Consider the following 22792-nt stretch of genomic DNA (forward strand, 5'->3'; position numbering starts at 1 on the left):
CCCTGTGCATGTGGGCGCACCCATTCCATGGTTCCAGTGATCGGCAAATACAGCCAGCATCCAGACTCAGGTGAGTCCTAAGCACTTGTGCCGCCTTGTCTTTTATTATGTCCACATAACAGTGGCCACACTCACTCACCAACTGGTTTTCATTTCCTCTCTTTCTTCCTACTCTTTGCCCTTCAAGAATTGCAGCTGAAGTTGGCCGTAGGTTGGACACTATAAGCATACATTTGTATTCTCTATCCCCATCTTGCACTAGAGAAAGCAACTCGTGTTTCCCTGGTTTTGTGCAGCTTGGCATGCATGCCCTTGCAGTCCCCTGATCCAGCACCAGTGCTGTTTTCTTTGGCCAGCAGCTAGCCAGGATGAGAAGGCAGGAGGGTTGGGGCTTGGCTGTCTGTGCTGTAGGGAGAGTGGATATTTCCTCATGACACATGAATGCTCGCTGCTTTCCAACTGGGGAACAGCAGAGGTGCTGCCCCATACCCTATGCTGCTATCGCACCTGCCTGGCCCAACCAAGCCTACGTCACCAGTGCCCATGGGAGCACTTGCCTTCCATGCAACACTGAGGGAAATGGAGCTGAGCTTAGAAGCACAGCCCTGATGCATGCCAAAACACTGTGTGTAGTGTTGCCTCCTGCCAGCCAGGACCCAGTGCCACCTCCAGGTACCGAGATCGTTGAATATTTTCTCTCCCTCCAGGACCATGAATTAGTCCATTTGGGTCATGTGTGGCTTTGTACCCTTAAGTCAGCATTGTCTCTGGATTGGGTGGGTCAACCCTGAGGGTTGCAGTCTGGAATCTGGGGCAAAGAGTATGTCACTGTGGCAGCAGGGGCCTTCCTGCCTGCCTTCTGCCTGGCACAGCTTCTAGATGAGGAATTCTACAGGCCACTGTGAGTTCAGCATGCTTGGGGCCCAAGGTGCCTACAGAAGGCAGGAGAATGTTTAAAGGGCTCCAGGTTCCTCAGCCTAGAGGACTGCCCACCCAAAGGCTACTGCATGCCCGGCTGTAGTACAAACTGGGCACTGGGGAAGAGGGAGCTCCTGGGATATATCCCAGGCTTCCCTTCCTCTCTCCACTTCATCCCTTGCCTGCCTTCTGTTCTCTTCCCTTCTCTCCTACCTCATGGTCCCCTTCTTTGGATTCTCATCCAGGAATGAGCGACAGCGTCAAGGACAAATTCTCCATCGCGTTTTCTATCGTGGGCATGTTCGCATCCCATGCAGTGGGGAGCCTCAGTGTGTTCTTCTGTGCAGAGATCACCCCCACAGTAATAAGGTGAGTGACTTTCTTCTCAGGACTCACAGGTCCTTGTCAGTGTGTCAGGAACTGTCGTCAGTTCTGCCCCACCGCGGCTTCCAGACCAGGGTGTGGTGGCAGGCAGGGTACGTTGGCTGCCTGACTCACCGTCTCATGATCGGCTTCACCCTGGCTCTCAGGGTCAAGTGGGAACTTAACCCTAGATCCCCATCATTCATTTACCAGGGGCATGGAGACAAGGAACTGTTTAAGGTACAGGACACAGGACAGGAAACAGAAAGGAGAGGGATAAGTAAGTCACTCTTGCTGAGTTCTACTGAGATCCACTGGGGGCTCAGGACCAAGCTGTTTCAGCCCGAAAGGAAGATAGGCATGCATCCCACCTGTAATCCTAGACTCCCAGGAGGCTGAAGCAGGAGGGTAGAGGCCAGCATGTTCTACACAGCAAGACCCCATCTCAGCAAAAAGACAAGGGCTAGGCATGTAGTTGAGCTGTTTGCCTAGCATGTGCAAAGCCCTGAGTTCAATCCCCAGCACCCCATAGACGGATGTGGTGGTGCTTTCCTGTAATCCCAGCATTGGGTGAGGGGAGCCAAAGGATCAGAGAAGTCCAAGGTCAGCCTCGGCCATATGTACAAACAAATTAGAAAGCGGTTAAATAGAACGTTGTATTTTTCTTCCTGGCCTGAGAACCTGATCACTAATCCAAAATTATATCACTGACTTAGTTAAGAAAAAAAAATTAAGAGCCAAGTACTTGGCAGGCAATAGGCTAGGTAAGTAAGGCGGCAGAGTCCCAGGCTGGGAGAAGTGTGTCTTTCCCTCATACTTTCCTAAGCAATCTGAAGTGTTTGTCTCTAAAGTGAAGTTCCTATTCCTGTGTGGTGGTGCATGAAGTACATACAACATTTGATCGCACTGGGATTGTAGTACAGTGAAAATTAGGACTTTGAAAGGGCATCTCTTAGCCACATTCCCTGTACCAGACACCCTCTTTCTAACACAGGTTGAACGTTACTGAACCCCAAAACCTGACATCTAAAACCAACGTGGTTCGTTTGTGCTGACATGGCGTCAGGGGGAAAAAATGTTAACGAGACAAACAAAATTTGTCATAAAAATTCCGTGTCATGAACAAAATTGAAACATTGTATAAAAAGATCCTCAAGCTCCACAAGGCATATAAGAGACCTAAACAATTCTGTGTTTAGACTGGGATCCCCTCTCCACGATACCTCATGACGTGTAATGCAAATATTCCAGAGTCAAAGGTACAAAATCCAAAAGCGTTTTGAGTAAGAGACCCCACCTCCACTGGCCGTTTGCTCTTCCTGAAGGGCTCGCTTCCTATGGTGCGGAGCTCCTTACCGGAACAGCTTTAGTATTCCTCATGCACATGCTTTTCTGAATTCGTGAGTGGGCAGTTAGTCAGCTGTGAACTGAAATCCAGAAGTCAGCACGATACACCCTTCAGAAGAACAAGCAGGCGTTCCAGTTCAGATGGGACTCGGGGAAACTAATTATTTTAGGCCCTCTGGTGCTGGGAGGGCTTTGGGAGCAGGTAGACAGGACTGTGGACTTACCTCCTTGCTGACAGCAGAATTTTCTCATGACTTCATTTTGACTCATTCTCTTGAATTTTCACAATCCAAGCCAAGACCTGCTGGCCATTGGTTCCTGTAATAAAATACCTAGTCATTGTATATTTAAGAAAAAGCAATTAGGTGTCTAGTAAGCTTTATAGTTCCCTGCCTTCTGCATGAGCCAATGCCAGATGGACCAGAAGCTTGTTTTGCACTTGTAGTTGTGAAACACTGAAGACACATAGCATCTTACTCTTTCCCCACCTAGTTAAATTCCCTCCTTTCTAAAAGAATCCAGAAAGAGAATCTCCCAGCCAGAGTACAAGTATCCATTAGTCCTGGTTTCTGGTAGCCACTGGCAGTTACTGCATGACTCTCTGTGTTTCTCTGGGGAGGGCACACCCCTTATCTCTGGCCTCATTGGCAGTGTGCTCCGCAAGCTAAAGTGAAAGAAATGTGGTACCCTTTTCCTCTTTGATGGAAATCTGGAAAAATGATTTGGGGACAGAAATTGAACAAATACATTCTAAAGTTCAGCTTGCCAAGATGACAAGCCAGAAAAACATTTGGCCCTGGGTGATGTTTGGTACCTGCAGAGCATGAAAGAAAAGCGAGGCCAGTTCCTAGCCAGGCTGGAAGAGTCTCTGTGGGAACTCTTCCCAGCCATGGTTTGTGCAGCTTTTTCATGCAAATACACCCATGAAAAATTCCCATGAGAGCCACAGGGGAAACATGCAAATTCCAGACCACCCCCTCCACATAGAAAAAAAAAACAATTAAGGGTGGGCTCCATGGACTCTCTTTTTCTTATGACAGTCTTGCCTCTTTCCGTAACGCTGTGTTGAACAGAAACCTTCTGAAGTAAGAACAGCAGTGTCTTAGATAGCGCTACTCTTGCTGTGATGAAGCACTATGACCCAAAGCAAGTTGGGGAGGAAAGAATTTATCTTGCTTACAATTACAGGCAGGAACCTGGAGGTGGTCACTGACACAGAGGCATGAAGGAGTGCTGCTTATTGGCTTGCTCCTCATAGCTTGCTCGGCCTGCTTTGTTATATAATCCAGAACCACATCCAGTCCAGGGATGGGTACCACCCACAATGGGCCCTCCTCCATCAGTCACAAATAGGGAAAATGTCCTACAGTCTTGCCTACAGCCAGATCTTACGGGGGTACTTACTCAATTGGAATTCTCTTTTCTCAGATGACTCTAGCTTGTATCAAATTGACATAAAATTAGCCAGCACAAACACAAAGATGAAGATGCCAGGATCAAGACACTGGACATGTCCAAGGACGTGTTTTCTGTACAGATTCATGATACTCTATTGCCCTGTAGATGGTAGAGAATAGAGTAAACCCTGTCTTACCGAATCTTGTTTGGACTGAACAGGGAGCCACTTAACCTCAGTCCGCTGTGTTTACCACTAGCCAGGCAGCGGCTCCTGAGATTGTTTTCCTAGGCTTTGGGCATTAGGTGAGTTGAAGATGGGCTAAGACAGACAGTAAAGCCCATCCTTTCTCCCCAGTCTCTCTCCGTCTTGGGCCGAAGTGACTCGGGAATGCTAGGCTGATCTAGAAATAGCCAGTGACTTTTATTGTGGTGGGTCACCTTTTCTTCCCACTGTTACCTGGAAGCTGAAGATAGGAGCTCCTGTAACCTACAGTGGCTTCCTTTCCCCACAACAATGGGACAAGAGAAGAGAACAGGTGGATGCTGGTGATCCTGCCAAGCTGGAAGCTGGCTTCACAGTCTGCTTAATTTCCATGGAGTCCTAGTCATGGACTTTCTGTCCTTGACCCATGCACTATCCCTGCTTCTCTCTCTGCTAATTACTGGTTGCCTGCTGCTCATGTGGCCCTATCCCTTTACTCTGGTCCGGATCATTGCATCATACTGGCCTTGAGACCTTTCCCTTTGAGCAAGGTCCCCATGTCTGTCTTCTGCCCTGATGTTGCCTCAAGGCAAGGCAAGATTTGCCATCCATCCCCATGACAAAGGTAGGGCCAACCACAAATGAACAGCATTTGTTTAAAGAAATGATGCACCTGCCTGTAGCTCAATGGTACAGTGTGTGCTAAGCATGTACACTGTTGGGAGCAGTGAGCCCCCAGATCCTGAAGTTCTTGTAATCCCCTGATCTGAGTGCCTACAGTTGCTCTGAGCACGAGACCTTCAGGAGTTCCTGATGGCAGGAGAGTGGTTTCTGGTGGGTTTAGCTAGGGCATGACTATCTCTATATAATCTGCCCCTGAACACAATAAAGGGGGCATTCTTGGGGAATTCAAGGATGACCCGTGTCGCTGTCTCTCTGTCTGTGTGTGTTTGTGTATTTTATCCTCCAGCCCCCTTGCCCGAAGCTCGTGAACTGGGTGCCAGCACACAGAGCGCAGACACGGGGGCGTGGTGCATGGCAATACACAGCCCTGGATTCCCTCCCTAACACCCACACCCAATAGACACCTACTTACATTGCATTTGCATTGTGTTCGGTATTATGAATTATGGCAAATGATGTAAAGAATGCAGAAAGTATGTAGGTTACACATATTACTATAGCATTTTCTATAAGGGACTCAGGCATTTAAAGACCTGGGGGTCTTAGAAACAACCCCCCACAGATACCCACTGAGAACTGCGTATGTAACTCAGCAAATGCAATTCATACTACTGCTCATACCTGCATAGCCCTGGCAGTTCTTCATTTCTGAGGAAACAATCACAATATTTGTGCATCCTTAACTTCACACAGAAATGCAGTCAAGAAAAGCTAAAAAAAGGTAAAAGAGGAAATAAAACGTGGGGGAGGTGTGTTCATGTTTATATGCAAGTTGGTGGTTCACGTTTATTTCTGATTCACACTTTGCTCCTTCTGGTAAGTCTGCCTGGGGGCCGTGGTTGTTCAGAGGGCATTACCCAAAGTAATGCTATTCGGTGGGCAGTGAAAACTTAATGTGTCTAAGAAACAAGGGTCTTTGTCTCTGTAGGCGCCTCACTGGTGTGTAAACATGGGCTTAGGCTGCCCTCTAGTGAGCACCCATCGCAACAGCACGTGCCTATGACCTCTCTGCCTTTTAAAGGGAAATAAGATCCCTAGAGACTTAAGGACAAACAAAAATGGCATACTGTTTTACTAAATTATCTATAATATTATTAAATTCAAGGAATCACTGATGGCAAGACAGAAAAGTATTTTCATAGAAAAAAATGAAGACATACAAGTGTTTCAAACATTGCTTAACAACAGGATCTGTGGCGAGAAATAAGTCACTATCTGATGCTGTCACCATGCATACATCGTCGAGTAACTTATGCACACCTAGATGCTCAGTGTTGTTTACTATGAACCCGGAGGTGCTGGTGGTATAGTACATAAGCTCTCGCTGTGTAGCCCAGGCTGGCCTTGAACTCGCTGTCCTCACGCCTCAGCCTCCAGAGTGCTGAGATTACAGCGCGTGCTAAAACATGGGGCACACCTTTTTTCTAAGTAGAAATGCTTTATGATAGCATGTAACACATCCCACAACAGAATCATTTAGCCTCCTAGAGCATTAGGTATTGCATATCATTCTATGTGCTGTCCTTCAAAATGACTGACAAGGCACTAGGCCTGCCTACAGTCATGTGGGAGTGGACTGTGCTGTGCGAGCTGTTGCAGCAGCAGCTAGAATATCCACAGGGATATGAATGGTCCCTTTCCCTATAATCCTACGAGACCACTACTGCATCTGCAGTTTCCCCCTGGCCGGAATGTCATGAATTACAGTGGATTCTCTATTACCCATGTATAGAAACACACTGAATATCATATACATGTATCTACATTTAAATGAGCTGCAAATCGCATATATTTCACTCAGCATGACTTATTAATACATTACTTTGATATCGTTCGCTTGATGTCATGTGAGACTTTCCCGGGGCTGGGCAGCTTCACACACCCCCTACATTGGAGGATTGTATTCTGCTTTCCTGCAAGGCAACTCTACATGGGAAAGGGCACCCTTGGTGCCAGCTAAGAAAGAAAAAAAAACAGAAAAACAACCTTATTGGTGTCAAAGGTCCCAATAAAACAAGTCTCTGACATCTGATACACCCCTCACATCCTCTGGTTTCCCAAAGGGGCCAAATTTACCAGAAATTCTGAATGGCTATTTAGGTATTCATATTATTCACCTGATGAATGGGCTCAATTTCATTGCTCTCTAGGAAGCACGATCCGTGGGCATCTGGTATTTTTTACATGCCAACTGTGAGACAGCTGATGTTCCTGGAAATAACCCTTGCCCTTGAAGGGTTCATGGAGGAGCAAGGGTAATAAGCTCATGAGCAAATGTTGACAGAAAGATGCCAGTGTCTTTTAAAGGTGGTCTAGGACCCTCTTGGGAAAGGGCTGCTCTCTGGATAGCACCAAGAAAAAGCATGTCCCTCCTCGGTGCACCACTTGCCAGGCCAGCAGTGGGACTTTCTCTGTGGTTCTTGCAGTGCTCCCTTGGCAAAGAATACAAAGTACTGAGAATAGAACAGCCTGGGTGAAAGGTTCCATAGCTAAGGCTGGGCATTCCAGCTACAGAACTTATCTATTTCTGCATAACAAATGACTCAAATGCTTTGGCTTACGGATATATCTGTGTGTTAGTGGTCTGAGCAATTCTTAGCTGGATCCTTGTTCTAAGTCCCATGAGCTACAGTCCCCGTGATAGGAGGCTCAGCAGTCATTGACAGAATCCAGTTCTTCATGAATTGCAGAACATTAACTGGGAGCCATCTTGCTTCCTGCTGTGTGTTCCAACAACAACACAGCAGCTTGCTTTGTCATAGCCGAGTTTGTGTACCCTGTACGTGGAAGGGACATCTCGTTGTTTTTGCAATGCTTTATTGGCAATAAATTCCTTATTTCTTCCAGCCCCTAAAAAGGCAAAGATTAAAAGTACTGGGAAGTGGGAATCGTCTTCTTAGGAATCTGACACAATACCTAGTAATGTCCAAGGGCCAACTGTCCAGGTCTTACACAGTTACTGAGAGAATACTAGGGATTACAGAATGAGCAAGATTCGATCTTGTCCTTGAACACCTCCCAAGTGCAGAAACACAGAGGCATGAACCATGAGGATATGGTCTTCTGAGAGGAAGGACTCAGGGAGGCTTGGAGCAGCTCTGCAGCTTGCTTAGCCTGGATTTCACAGAGTTCACAGGGGAGTCCCAAGGAAGCCAACAGGAACCATGAGCACTGTGCCTGGGAGGAGGTGAGAGCTCTGTACATGGAGAAGGATCACAATACCTGGGCTCTTGAGAAGAGGCAAGACGGGCCTCACTCAGATCATGAGATGATGGGGATCTGTACCAGCCGGCCTGGCTCACAGCTGCAGAAGTTTGGGAGTTAGCAGCTTTAGTGACATATATTTTATATAGGATCCATTCATTAAGATTTATAAATAGTTTGTCACCCTCCAATCATAGACCACTTCCATCACCCTCTAAAGAAAAACATGTTCTCATGCCCCTTTGCAGTTTCTACCTTCACTCCTAGCCCCAACCACGGTCCTGCTTTCTGTCCCCCCGAATCAACATTTCTGACATTTCATAGAAATGGAATCGTACAATCAGCATGATATTTCTTATGGTGTAAAATGTCAATTCTTCATGCTTTCAATGGCTAAGTAATATTCCGTTATATGTGGACATGCCACATCTTAGTTATCACTCACCAGCTGATAGACATTTGGATTGTCCCCAGTGCTATAAGGCATAAACATTTATTTGTAGATTTTTGCCTGAGCATATGTTTTTACTTGTTTTGTACATGGAGTTGCTGGTTATATAAAATTGTGTTTCCTTTTAAGAAAATGTCCTGTTTTCATCCTGTTACCAGGAGGCTAGCAGAGAACTCTTGCCTCTCTAGGTCCTTCTTGGTCAGCATATTGGGATGTCACAACTATAGGGGATACCAGGTGGTACCAACCAGAGCAGGCTCCTGCACAAAGACAGAACTTCCTTGGTACTTTAATTCATTTTCTATTGTAGTAACTGACAATTTAGAGAGTATATTTCATTCATCTATGGTTCTGGAGGCTGAGGGGTCCAACGTAGGGAGTTGTACATGGGTCCTAGATAATGAAGACTCTGCAGAATCCCCAGGTAGTGCAGGGCATCACATGGTGACACAGCAAATATGCAAACTCGGGCTTCTCCTCTCCTATAAAGGCCTTATAAAATTATCATCACGAAGGCTGGAGAGATGGCCCAGTGGTGAAGAACATTGACTGCTCTTCCAGAGGACCAGGGTTCAATTCCCAGCACCCACATGGCAGCTTACAGCTGTCTGTAATTCCAAGAATGGACACCCTCACACAGATATACATTCAGGCAAAATACCAATGCACATAAAATAAAATAAATTTTAAAAAAAGAAAAAAATTATCATCACGGGTGTCTCAACCTCTTGTCTACATTTAATATTTGTTATTCCCAAAGGCCCCATATCTGAATTCCACCAACAGTTGAATTTAAGGATTAGGTTTCTTTCACTCTTTTTTTTTTAACCACTTACTTTTTCTGTTAAGTTTTTTAATTAATTTATTTTTATTTTATGTACATTGGTGTTTTGCCTGCAGGTATGTCTGTATTAGGGCATCAGATCCTCTGGGAACAGGAGTTACAGACAGTTGTGAGCTGTCATGTGGGTGCTAGGTATCGAACCCAGATCCTCTCGAAGAGCAGTCAATCAGTGCTCTTAACCTCTGAGCCATCTCTCCTGAGCAGAGGATTGGGTTTCTGGTACTGGAAGTTTGTGGGGCATACGCGCTTACCCTAAAAGCCCATCAAGCCGCTGTCCTACTCCACCCTACTTGTATCAAATGTTGTATACCTCTTTCAAGCCTGTGCTCTCTCTCCCCCTGCAGGTGTGGTGGGCTGGGGCTGGTGCTGGCCAGTGCAGGCTTTGGTATGCTGACGGCGCCCATCATTGAGCTGCACAACCAGAAAGGCTACTTCCTGCACCACATCATCTTCGCTTGCTGCACGCTCATCTGCATCATTTGCATCCTCCTGCTGCCCGAGAGCAGGGACCAGAACCTGCCCGAGAACATCGCCAATGGGGAACACTACACGCGGCAGCCGTTGCTGCCACACAAGAAGGGAGAGCAGCCGCTGCTGCTCACCAACGCGGAGCTCAAGGACTACTCGGGTTTGCACGACGCGGCGGCAGTGGGGGATGGGCTGCCGGAGGGGGCCACCGCCAATGGCATGAAGTCCATGTAGCTTGCTGGGCCACACCACCGTTCCGCCAGTCCCCCTGAGGCTCGAAGGGCTGGGGAAAGTTTGCACACGGATTTAGAGACCAGAGAGAGGACGCGTGGCTGGGGGAGGAAGTCCGCCTCTGCTGCTGACTCGGCTCCATCGAGAGACTTCCAACTGGTGTGGGGAATTCTGTCTTTCCAGACATCCGAGGAACAGATCTGAGAAATCAGATGTTTGGGAAATAACCCTTTGAAGACTTTCTCTTCTGCCATTAAACGTTTGTATTTATTTTGGTCATTTTTACGAGAAGCACTTTATCCCCTTCCCTCTCGCTGATCATGAAGTGGAACCTTCTTCAGGAGTGAGGCAGGGTCATTCTGAGGAAGTCCCTGGAAGTGGCCAATGCAGTAGCCAGTCCCCTCCCTGGAGGCCAGCCTCAATTTTCTTCTCCATTCAAGGAGACAGAGGTCATCTGTAGGCCAGGACCCCTACCTCCAGGCTCGCTGCCGTGGACAGCTGTGCCTCTCAAGTGGCGCATTCTTGGGACTGCATTTTAGACCGAGGAAAATGTACATGAATTGGGTTTTTTTCTATAGTCTGTCTATTTTAAAGTTGGGGTTTTTTTTTCTTTCTGTTTGTAAGGTCGTTTCCACCCCGTGTGTTGCGAAGTAGCCCCCAGAGGGTCATAGGAGCCAGCGCCATCTTTCTTTCCTTCAGGATCATCCTTTTGTACTTGATCTGGAAGTTTTTATGGGGAAACTTCCATACTGCACCAGAAACCCTACGTGGTGAGAAAGCACCCATTTCCTGACACTGGGTTTGCTTAGTTAAGTCCGCAGTAGCTGTTGTGTCTGAGATATCTGTTTCTATTAAGACACCTTCCCAGCCTGAGTTCCAGCAGCAAAGGTCCCTCTTCCCCAGTCAGCTCTGTTGCCAGCACTACTTGAAAATGTGGTTACTTTCAGAACTCCAAACAACAGGAAAATAACCGACAAAAAAGATGACTAAGGCAAATCCCAGGAGGGAGCCTTGCTCTCCCACACATGGCCGCCACCCACATCTCCAGCACACACCATAGAGAGCTCCAGCTTGGATGGCTGTCACTCTGACATCACAACAGTGCCCATGGCACCTGGAGGCGGTCCACCTCATGTCTTCCTCAATGGCTTCCTGCCTGTCACTCCCTCAGCACAAAAGGGTCCTGGGCAGGAGTGCAGGTTGCTCACAGGTGAGGCCACGTGGCCTTTAGTCCTTGAAAGCAGCAAGAAGAGAGAGAAAGCAATAACTCACCAAAGCTCAACCCCATCCTGCGCCAGCCTCCAAGGATGTCCCTTACCCGTGACCCTCATCCGACCCGAGACAGCGGGGCCCCAGGGCTGCTGAGAAACCAGCCTCTGGACCTCTTTCAGCAGCTCAGGCGCCAGCCTCTCTGGGCACCGTGGCTTCTTCTCAACCATCTGCCTTGCCTCTTGCCATGCGTCTCTACCATGTGTTCTTCCAGGGAAATCACGGTCTTGGGCCTATGTGGGCAACTACGTGACTTCTAAGTGGCAGTTGCTCAAAATTCAAAAGCTAGAAAATGCTTGAGTTTATCCCCTCCCAGCTCCTTGTCTGGTCTCTTTCTTACAGTCTCCCCTGCTTCTCTGCCCTATTTGATAGATAACATCAGCAGAAGCCAGCTGCCTTGATGACAACCTCCTAAGGGCAGTGCTGGGATGTGCAGCCATGTTTCCAGTAGCTGGCCGATGTCTAGGAAGGAAGTTGTGTGGCCAGTCCCCGATACCTGCCCCCAGTCCAGCTTCCCTTCCATGCCTTGATGTCACTACACATCTTCTCTTCAAAGCCTCTCTACATCTGTGCAGCCTTTGCGTGCCAAACTTGTAAGATACTTTTCACCCTTCCCAGGGTACCTGCTACCAAGTCACCTGGCAGCAAACTTGTTAATAGAGAATGAGACATCCGCATAGCCGAGAACAGTCTTCCACTGGTTGTGCTGTCCTGCTTAAGAGCTTTGCTAAAACCACCAGGGAGGTGATGTCAAGGGACAGCACTTCCAAACTTCTTGTCGAAGCCTCCAATCTCCACCTCAAATGACAATGGTAAAAACACTGGGCCAGCGCAGACAGTGTTAATAGCTACAGCAATCAGAGCCAACCTATCAGGGATTAGCAGGGACGCTACCATTGAGGCAGGGGCCAAGAGACCACCAACCAGAGGAAGTTCAGAAGGCCGATTGCTGGCTGTGTCTTGACCTTGACTTTCATGTGGCAACCTCAGGGCCCGCTGAGTAGTTCAGTTTCTGCTTCGGAACATGGATAACTGAAGACGCTGGAACACTTCATGAAAGGTAGCCAAAACAGGAAAGTTTGCCTGTAGCTAAGCTTGTTGTGTGGTCTGATCGAGTCAGAAAGACAGCAGGACACCCATGCCTCAGATACTCTGGCCTAGCTCCATAGGAAGATGGTCACAGCCCAGCTCCCTGGTACCAAGCTGCCATCCCTAAACTCAGTCCTGTGCTCCCGTGGGTAGATAGATGCTTCTCAGGCACTGGTCCTTTGTGTTGGGCTCCTCCGTCCCTGGGGACTTCCAGGGCTGTTGTCCTCTCCTCTCATCCCTGCCCGTTTTCATAACTAATGCACAAATGTGCGCACCTCAGACAGGGCTGGAACAGTTCTTCATTTTGCTCTTTACTAAGTCAGATACTATGAACTATCTAATTATTAGCACCCAAGACGAATAGGAGAAAAAGGTTTAGATGTTTTTGTGTTTTAAGACTATAGTCACCTACAATGGAGGACAGGGTTTGGCTACAAAATGGAAAGCAAGCAAAACCAGATCTTGTAAAGGAAATATCACAGGCAGTCACAGTCGTGACTACTTCCCAGAGCCAAACAAGAAGTCCCTGAACTGGAAGTGCCATTCAAAAGAATCTCGTGACCATGACACACCCAGCCCCTGGGTGGCACACAGATCGAGGGAGGCCCACACTTCACCTCCTCCGTGTTCTTAAGGACACCACCTCACTCTAATAATGTATTGTGTGTGTTTTGGAGCAGTATGGTGTGTTGTGTCTAGTGAGGAACGCTTCCCTACCTCTGTCCTCTGCAACCCCACCATGCGTGCTTTTATCCCAAGAGCCGCGTGACTGTACGTGTTGATGGGGGCGGTACCTGTTCATAGCACAAGTTTATGTTGAGCTCTGAACTGTCATTCACAGCTGCGTGTCTGCATGGTGTCGCATCTGTTGTACCTTTGGGGAAAATTTGTATGTAAATGTACAGAAATAAAAATGTTGCCCCACTAACAGATTTCCTCTGGAATGTCTTCCCTACCTCACCTGATGGTATCCACAAAGGGCATTTCACTACCACTGAGGACAAGTAATAAAACCCTCCATGTTGACCAGACCTCCCCGCTCACTACTTTGAAGGCTTCTTCTGTCAGCGGCCTTTACTTGCCCTGGGGATGGTGGGGGTCTCAGTCTGCTTGAAGAGTCCTAGTCTTAGAGGGTAGTCAGAGGCTGAGACCGGATTAACCTTAAATGTTTATGTGATTCTCAAACCATCGGAGAATTCAGCACATTTAAGAGGAATTTTTTTTCTCGTTTGTGTTCTGCTAACCTGTGGCCTGAGGATTCCCAGAGAGGTCAAGGAGTGACTATCTACACTGTGATTCTGTGAGGAAAGACTGATAATCCAAAACGCTCTTCTCTAATGTAGTATTTTTTAACAAGAAAACAATATTTCTTTAATAAAGCATTTATACCAAACTCTTCTCTCCATAGCTGATTTTGTGTTACTCACTATTCTGTCCTAGAGAGCTGTCCACTGGGCTTTCAGCACTGCAGAAACACTGGCTGAGGCCTCAGAGGTTGGCACGGCAAGGGTGCAGGAGGCAGCTCCTCAAACCACAGACACAATTACTCTTAAATGTCCTTATTCCTGCCCTTGCGGGGCTCAGTGCAAAAGCCTTAGCACCGTGCAAAATAATTATAGGCCCTGAACTGTCTACTGTCAACACAAAAGGGTCCAGGGAGGAACCCAAAGAGAAAGCTCTTTGGCAATGGTGGTCACCTTTGGTCAAAACATGGTTCTCAACACATGAACCTCTGGTGGAAAATCACAATTAGAGTCCCAGCAGTAGTCAGGAAAATGCTAAGGACTAAAACTGGCCAAAGGGCAGGGACTAGGGAGGAAGGAAAGCAAAGGTGACAGACGTAAGAGCAAAGTGGCCTGAGGCACTGGTGTCCAAAAAAATGAAGTTAAAACCAAGACTGCTTCCTGTCACAGCTTTTACAGTTTGCAAAGCAAAGCATTTCTACACACTTAGCAGGCTAGGGATTACTGCCATTTCTCAGATGGGAAGAACAGACAAAAGAAACTAGACTCCACAGAGACCACAAATCTAGAAAGCTGCACTAAGGTTCAAATGTAACTTTACAAAACACAAGTAAAGTGCCCAGGCAAGGCTTATAGAGAACACTGGGAAAGCCCCCCAAGGCTGATCTATCAGTTTACAAGACAGAAGCCTCAGGACCTGCCACACGAGCCTAAAGCATAGCCACTGTGGCTCTTAACTCTGACCGGGAGTGTGTGGAGCACAGCAGCACTAATTTCAACTGTTTCCAATTACACTTTTGCCCCTTTCTCCAGAACCAAGCAGTCAGGAGTGTGTGTGTGTGCTGTCTGCCACTTTCCTTCCTGCCAATGCCCACCAGCCTGATCCTCCTGACGTCCACACTAAGAGGAGACAGCCCAGTAATAAACTCTTTAAAGCAAGGTATGAATGCAGCCTGAGACAAAACCCAACCTGTTTATTGAAATGTAATTTATACACGAGATACACACTCTTCCCTCTGCCACTCAGAACTTCTCAGGAAACGTCTCCATCTCTTCCTTGATCCTGTTTTCTACGAGTAACGTGAAGTTGCTGTCTGTGTTGGAGAGGTTGTAGCTGACAAACACCTGTTTACTGGTCTTCCTGGCTAAAAAGACAAAAGTATGTTGACAGTCACGACCGAAATACACCGAGTCCATGTTCCACAAACGTGCTGAGAGCTGGGAAGTGCTTAGAAGGAGGATGGGATTTGGAGAATTCTCAAGGGCTAGACATGCAAATGGACATCTAGTGCCCTCCTCGACTCTGGAGCCCTGGATTTAATACAGGCCTATGCAGCAGCAGCAGAGGCTCAGCAAGAACTGCAGTCTCTGGCCCATCCTGACTCCTGCAGGTGAAAGATACAGTGTTGGGCCCAGCAGTCACTGCTAGAAAGCTCTTGGGTAACCACACACTAGTATCTGAGAACCTCTATTCTACATGGAGCTTGTGGCTTCAAAGATTTGAGGGTTTTGTTATTTCAAAAACAGTCAAATACTGACGTTCTCCACCATCACCGCCCATCTCTATCGTTTTCCACTCTCTTTCTAGGAGAATGCTTATTTTATGCATTACATATGTGTATACATGTACACACATGCATGCATGTGCATTTTCTAGAACCGATAAATAGGAGAGGCACTGATGGAACTGAAAAAATGAAGCTCAGCTACATGCTTAGAATGTGGAAGGCAGTACCCTGAGCAGAAGCAGGCAGCAAGCCTAAGCCAGTGTTTCATTCAGCAATGTCTGGGTAGTGGCCTGACCTCTTCCTTTGGCCTCATCCATGCCCAAGGCATAGGCACAAACTACTTTTCCTCTCTCAGAACACCAATCCTTCACTCATCCTTCCCTCTAGTCCAGGGACCCCACCCTCCTCTCCAGGCAGAACAGCAGGCAGTAAGGCTGAGTAGCCATAATACTCTGATTAAAGCCTGCTGTAGAATATACTGAGCTTCATCCAGGTGGTGACTCTGTCTCCCTCTGCAACTCTAACCTGCAGTTGAAGGAGGGTGTCAGCGAGGGCAGAGGCAAAGCTGCCTTCAAGCCTGGGTCTTTCCCGCCCCATCACAACCTGAAACTTCTGGGCTCCAGACCCTCCTTTGTAAATCAAAGGCAGTAGGGCCTCTGACTCTCAAAGACCTTTTTAAGTATTTTCTTTATTAGTTATTCAAGATTGTGCTTGTTTGTTTTCAGATAAAGGGATCTTGGGGAATATTTCGTTGACTGGGTAGCTGATGCATCCCGAGAAGAGCCCAGCCTCTGCCCTGAGAACAGCCGGAAGTTTGTTTTGGGTTTTTAGTTTTTGAAGACAGGGTTTCCCTGTGTGGCCCTGGCTGTCCTGGAAATAGCTCTGTAAATCAGAATGACCTCAAACTCACAGATCTGTCGGCCTCTGCTACAGGGTGCTGGGATTAAAGGCAAGTGCAACCATGTCCAGCTCTGTTGTTTTCTTTTCTTTTAGTTTTTTTTTTCCTTTTGAGACATCGTTTTTCTGTATAACAGCCCTAGCTGTCCTAGAACTTGCTCTGTAGACCAGTCTGGCCTCCAACTCAGAGAGAGCCACAAGCTTCTGCTCCTGTGCTGTGAGTAAAGGTGTGAGCCACCATACCTGGGGTGTTGTTTTCTTTTTTTAAAAAGGAATGTAAAAACAAATGGAAAGATGTAGCCAGGCACAATGGCACACATGTGTAAGCCCAAATCCCAGCACTTAGGAGGGAGACATAGGCAGTTAAGCCTATGCTGTAGGCCAGCCAAATCAAGAAAGGCAGACTGTCTTTTAAAAAGGAAGAGGAGGGGGCTGGAGAGATGGCTCAGAGGTTAAGAGCACCTCTTCCAGAGGCCCTGTGTTCAATTCCCAGCAACCACATGGTGGCTCAAAACCATCTGTAATAAGATCTGGCACCATCTTCTGGTGGGCAGGGGTACATGCAGGCAGGACACTGTTTACAATAATAAATAAATAAATAAATACATACATACATACATACATACATACATACATTTTTTAAAAACGGAAGAGACGGAAGAGGAGGAGGGAATCTGGACAGAAGCAATTGTTCAGTTAACATAGAAGACGGTGCCTTACAGTAGCTCACAGCATTTTCTTTGGGCCAGCCACCAGTTTGCTGCAAGCAATGTTCCCTGGGGTCCCAGATAGTGCTCTGCTCAGCACAAGGAGTAGAGCAAGGAGATCCAAAATGTCTCCCCCACCCCCACCCCAAACACCTCTCCAATCCCATTCCCTGAGGTACAGGAGGGAGCCTGGGAATTGCTAATTTAGATAATGATCTGAGAACCAGTCAAGTATGGCAAGATAGTGAGATCCACCAAGACTAACCAGAAAGGGGCCATAAAATCACAATGCTTAGTCTGTCCTCTCAGTGGCAGTGGTGTGGCCTTCCCCTCTCCCCATGGGAGCCCACAGTACTGTAGTTCCCATCAGTCTAATTGCTAAGGAACCACTGTATCTGTGACTCAACCTTCCAGGCCCATCTCTGCCCTGGAAGGCGACCAGAGCTCAGGGTCTCCTCCTACATGCAAACTGTGGTGCAATGCTTCCATGGTCACTGAGAGCCCTGCAGCCCAGCTCTTATCTGTCTGCTTTTGTCTTCCATAGATGTTATACTGCAGGACACCTCTATCTTTATCACAGGTTACTGATCCCTGTCCAGGCCCAAGGAGATCAGTTAGCCTGGGACTTTGCTGAGCACTGTGAAGCACCAGACCTTTCAACATGCCAGCAGCCACGACAGTCACCAAGTCACTGCAAAAAACCTGGTGTTAGGCCTCTATCTCATATTCTTGAGCCAACGCTGCATTTTTTTTGGTATGAAATCATTGGTGGCACACACTAGGATATGATGAAAAGGCAAAAGCAGAAGAATCATGAATTTGAGGCCAGCCTGGGTTATACCTTAGGGCCTGGAGAGATGGATGGCTCAGTCGCTAAAAACAAATACTGTTTCTGCAGAGGACTAAACTGGAGTCTAGTTCCTAGTACCTGTGTCAGGTGACTCACAACTACCTGAAACTCCAACTTCAGAGGATTCAACACTCTCCTCTGACCTCCGTGGGCACTTACACTCACATGGACAAACCCATACCCAGACATACGCATATATACATTAAAATATAATCTCAATATAAAAAACAAACTTAATTCATGGCATGCCAAATAAATTTTTGCAGCCCTTCTCTATCAGTGACTGTCCCCATATATATGGACCCTTCCCTCAACCCTGTCTGCGTGGACATGAGCACGCAAGTCTCTTGACATAATGTGTTAGCACTTCTGTATGTAAAAAACACACAAGGAAGCACTGAGAAGCAAAGACGCATCATGTCCCCCACTTTGAAGTGATTCATGGGGAAAAAAATGTAAACACAGAAAGAAAAGGTCAAAAAGTCTTGGTATAGGTTCAGCAGAAATTCTTTCCTAAAAACTCAAAATTACTTCCTAATAAAAAGTTTGCAAAACAGCTCATGTGTCAGGTCTGTTTCTAGGTTAGGTCCCCGAAAGTTCCTGTGACCTCTATCTACCTCTCCTCTAACCACAGGATATGACAAATTTGGAGCTCTCCTGAATTAGTGGAATTCCTCCTGGGCTATATGTTAGCTGCTTGTGTATAAGTCACTGAAAATGACAGATCTTCCTACTTGTTAAGATGATACAATTTTCTTTGTACAACTCCAAACACAACTGATGTGTGAGTTTCTCAAAACTGGTGTTGGTCTCTTTCCCATCACATCCCCTGGCTAAGATTCGGGAGTACCCTGGAATCACTGGGTTCAGAAATGACTAGGATGCTGGAAAACACAAAGACTGAGTCATTGATGAAGACACCCCATGCATACAAGTCAGGGGCAAGTGGGGCTGGAGATCATAAAACACAAGATATTACCTGAATCACCTGAGTATTTGTAATTAAAAAAAAGGCACAGGTGGGAAGAGTGGGGCCTTCAATCTCATGCTCTTTGGTAAACACCCACCCTACTCTGCATTCATACTAAGCCTGAGAAACAGTCCTCCCTGCAGTACAGAAATTGCCACAAGGCCCAGGGAGCCACTCTGAGCAGCTGGCCCTGGGTAGAATTTATCCTCTCCCACAAGGAGATGATATACTCATTAAAAGAAAATATATCTGCTTGTGGATGCAAGTGGGGAGCAAAGAAGGATATGGGGGCTTCCAAAAGTTCCTGGGATCAGGATACTGAGGCAGCTGACACAGGTACCTACATGCACATGTGTCCCCTAAAAAGACCCAAAGGACAGAAGTCTGCTTCCAACAGTAATGAGGCAGTGGTCCCTAATATGATGGTGCTTTATCTGAGGTCATTTGCCCTAGGACATGAAACAGTGGGTCACGTCTGACTGGTTACAAACACTAGCTGTGGGTACATACCTAAGCGCTGGGCAAGGCCAGAGGAGGTCGTGTCAGACGTGTCTCCAAAAAGGGAGGTGCACACAGGGATGGGGTCCTAAAAAGGAGGGAAAGAGAACAAAGGGTATACCATGAATTGTCCTCAACCAGGCAGCTTTGGTTTCCACACAAGGCATCAGGGCAACAAGAAGACATACAAATATCCCCAGTCAAAAGCCAGATGACCCTAACACAATAGAGGGAGAAAAATTAGGGCAAACAGAAGCCATCTGTAATGGGACCCATGGAGCTGTTAATAGATTCTAGGGCCTATTTCACATAAAGCGATGGTTTTTGTGTTACAAACCCCAAAGAATGCTGAACGGCATTCCAACCAGAAGCAAATGAACTCACTAAGACCACAGCAAGAATGTGACCAAAGTCTGGGTGCCTGGTCCAGTTCCTCAGCTGAGAAGCAAGGTCCTGCCCTCCTCAGGAAAGCCTACAAGAGCACAGCTCTCACTCCCTCAAGGCTTGTAGGACTTCTGAAGATGAATATAGTGACCTGGGAATTTGAAAAGACACCAGCTACCAGCATCCAAACAGCAAAATTAAAGCCTCTTATAAATTGGTGACCAATCTTGTTTTGGCTAAGAAGCAATAAAATGTAACACAGTAGTGTGGAATAATCTTTTTATGCACTGTGAGTATGTGTCATTCTGATTGGCTTAATAAAAAAACTGTATGGCTGATAGCCAGGCAGGATTTTCAGGCACAGAGGACTCTGGGAAGAAGAAAGGTGGAGTCTCCAGGAGATGCAGAGGGCGCAAGACATGTTGGAGGCCAGGTAAAGCCACAAGTCATGTGGCAATATATAGATTAATAGAAATAGATTAATTTAGGTTATAAGAGCTAGTTAGAAACAAGCCTAAGCCGTCGGCCAGGTTTTCATAATTAAAAATCTCCGTGTCACTATAGGGGAACTGATAGTCCAGACAAAAAAAGTCCAACTACACCTTGGGTTCAATATCCAGCAGCCTTCTCAAAAAATCTTGTTTGAAAGGAAAAAGCCCACCCACTAACTTGCTCTGGGGTTTGGTACCCTTGCCACGAAATCCAGGTGGAGACAACTGGATGGATGAAACATCATTCCCTAAGGGCTTAAACTCACTTCATTAGCCAAATAGAAAGCAAGGTTGTTGTTTTAAAAAAAAAAAAAAAATCAATGAATCCATTTTTGACTCTTTTTTTTGACTGAAAAAGATATAAAAGTACAATGATAAACCTGCTGTTTACAGACTCTGAGTTCAATATTTAGCTGAAACGTAACTATTTACTCTTAAGCCTCCTGAAGTAAATCTACACACACACACACAAACACACACACACACACAAACACACACACACACACACACACACACACACACACACATATCTAGGTCCAGTGCAAGGAGAACAGAGGTTCTGGTGGGCTCAGAGCTCAGGGGCTAGGCTGAGTGACCAAGGTGATGCAAGCGAGGACTGAGGCTCAGCACCAGTCAAGAAGCAGGCCTAGGGGACTCCAGCCCGAAGTATCCAGAGTAAGCTCAGAGAAGAGCTGAAGTCCCTCGGGGCTACACGTGACCAGCCTCACTCCCACTAGTCTCTCCTGTTCCAGATCCCCTCCCCAGCGGTCCCCACTTGTCACCTTCCACCCCGAACCCCACCACACTAAGGTCCACGAGGCCCTTCAATTTAGGCCCCGCCCCCAAATCCGCACCAAGGAAGGCCCACCCCCTTCCTGCCCAGGCCCCGCCCACACTCACGTAGCGGCTGCACATGGCCACTGCGAGGTTGCGTAGATGCGGCGTTGCTCCCACCCACAGGAAGAGCGAGTCTGTCAGCCGCATGACGTGGAAGTGGACGAGCTGCTCCCAGAGCCTTGCGCTGAAGTTGTGAAGCGACACGTCCCCACTCGCGGCGCCCTGCGGCTCTGCCATCCCGCCCGCCCGCCACTCTGAGCCACAGCACGGAACCCAGCCAGGCGCGGGCGGCCAGACCAGAGAGAGCGAGCGCCGAGAGGCCCGATGCGCTTTCACTTTCAGATGCGCGCGCCGGGGTGGGGCGGGGCGAACGCGAGGGGGCGGGGCCTAGGAGATGCCTTTGGCCTGCTCTAGACCTAGTACCTGGACAAAGGTGCAGCTGTTAAAAAACCCTGCCTCAGCTAGGTGTCTGATGGTGACTCTGGGGACCCTCTGAACGCCCCTGTCCTTTCCCTTCTCCCCAGTGGACCGTGTTAGTGGGCTGTTTGCGCAGACATTCACTCTGAGCGCTTTAGCAGCCGCCACCTCCCACTCTATCTCCTGGCTGCAAGCCTTGGATGTAGACAGCCCTACTTAACAGCAGCGATCCCGAGAGACAACTTTAAAAAGGAACTGCATAGACTATGGCGGGAGAATGGGATCTTCGGAGACAGGTGCACGCGTGTACACACACACACACACACACACACACAGTTGCCACCGTGTAAAACACGGCCCTTGTAGGATAAGTGAGAAACGAGAGTGCATGGGAAGCCCTATGGAGCATGGTGCTATGCCTACCCAGGGACCTTTAATTTCAATCACTGGGACGCTGAAGTGTTTTGAATGAGACCCTCGGTGGGTTGAGAGAGGCATATAAACAAACCTTCCTGTCCAGTTTGCCAAAGTTTTTACTGCTGACTTGGAGTCTCTCGTACCTGTAGGAGATCTACTTAAATCTCCAGGAATTCTAAGTGGACTAAAATGAAGTTTAGGAGGGTGATGTGGTTTGAATATGGCTTGTGGCCCCTAGGATTCATTGGGAGTTGTTTTGGTTCCAATGGGAGATCATGGAATGATGGGAAGATAGGACCTGTCTGGAAGACCTAAGTCACTGAGGATAAGAAGGTGTTTCTCTAGTAGAGGTCCTGAGATAATATTATAAAAGCAACAAGCCCAACTGCACCCATCTCTTTCTGCCTACTCTTGACTCAGGCTGTGACCTCGATCCTGACTTGTCTTCCTCTGACTGCAGTTCACCATGAAGTCCTCACCATAACCCAGCATAATCAACATAATGTGTAGTGATATTTTCTCTGTGTTTTAACAAGTAAAGCTTGCCTGAAGATCAGAGCGCAAAGTTAAACCTCTGGCGGCCAGGCGGTGATGACTCACGCCGTTAATCCCAGTACTTACTGCACATATTTCAAATGTACAAATTAGGGGAGGGGAAGCTTGGAGGGAGTGGGGGATGGATGTGACCAATATACATTAAATACATGTATGAACTTTAAAAAAACATACAAATTGAAGTTTTGACATCTGTATAATCCATTAAACCACCACCTAAAATCTAGTAACCCTCCCAAATCCCAGTATAATCACCCATTCCCCTGCTCACCCCTAGTCTACATTGTTGCTATAGGTTACTGGGAGTTTTCTAGAGTTTTATATGACTAA

At 47.3% G+C, this 22792-nt stretch overlaps 2 protein-coding genes across 4 annotated transcripts in view; one reads left to right on the forward strand and one right to left on the reverse strand.

Annotated features, from left to right (window-relative positions):
- Slc22a23 (solute carrier family 22 member 23) overlaps nucleotides 1-13396 on the forward strand; it is a 160329-nt gene extending 146933 nt beyond the window's left edge. Inside the window, exons 8-11 of one of the 2 annotated variants that reach the window (XM_075969913.1) lie at nucleotides 38-70; nucleotides 188-211; nucleotides 1164-1287; nucleotides 9756-13396. In XM_075969913.1, the coding sequence (XP_075826028.1) occupies nucleotides 38-70; nucleotides 188-211; nucleotides 1164-1287; nucleotides 9756-10113 (539 nt within the window). In that variant the 3' untranslated portion in view covers nucleotides 10114-13396. The remainder of the gene's footprint in view (nucleotides 1-37; nucleotides 71-187; nucleotides 212-1163; nucleotides 1288-9755) is intronic. The other variant, XM_075969914.1, reaches the window with a different exon arrangement.
- A 1478-nt stretch (nucleotides 13397-14874) lies between these two features.
- Psmg4 (proteasome assembly chaperone 4) lies at nucleotides 14875-21414 on the reverse strand. Of its 2 annotated transcripts, XM_075970958.1 has the most exons (3): nucleotides 21137-21414; nucleotides 19374-19449; nucleotides 14875-15076 (listed from the first exon to the last, which is right to left on the reverse strand). In XM_075970958.1, the coding sequence occupies exons 1-3, from the start codon at nucleotides 21308-21310 to the stop codon at nucleotides 14955-14957; spliced, it is 372 nt and encodes a 123-aa protein (XP_075827073.1). In that variant the 5' UTR covers nucleotides 21311-21414; the 3' UTR covers nucleotides 14875-14954. The 2 variants fall into 2 exon arrangements, with proteins under 2 accessions (XP_075827073.1, XP_075827074.1); XM_075970959.1 differs by lacking the exon at nucleotides 19374-19449.
- Nucleotides 21415-22792: the final 1378 nt, after the last annotated feature.

The sequence above is a fragment of the Microtus pennsylvanicus genome, chromosome 4, assembly GCF_037038515.1.
Source record: "Microtus pennsylvanicus isolate mMicPen1 chromosome 4, mMicPen1.hap1, whole genome shotgun sequence".
NCBI lineage: Eukaryota > Metazoa > Chordata > Mammalia > Rodentia > Cricetidae > Microtus > Microtus pennsylvanicus.

Excerpts from the sequence above, each read along its gene's own strand:
- Psmg4 (XM_075970958.1), bottom strand. The coding sequence starts at position 21,310 with ATGGCAGAGCCGCAGGGCGCCGCGAGTGGGGACGTGTCGCTTCACAAC. Across the intron at positions 19,450-21,136 it reads TGGCCATGTGCAGCCGCTAC|GACCCCATCCCTGTGTGCAC; the intron begins GTGAGTGTGGGC and ends CCTCCTTTTTAG. Across the intron at positions 15,077-19,373 it reads TGGCCTTGCCCAGCGCTTAG|CCAGGAAGACCAGTAAACAG; the intron begins GTATGTACCCAC and ends TTGTCTTTTTAG.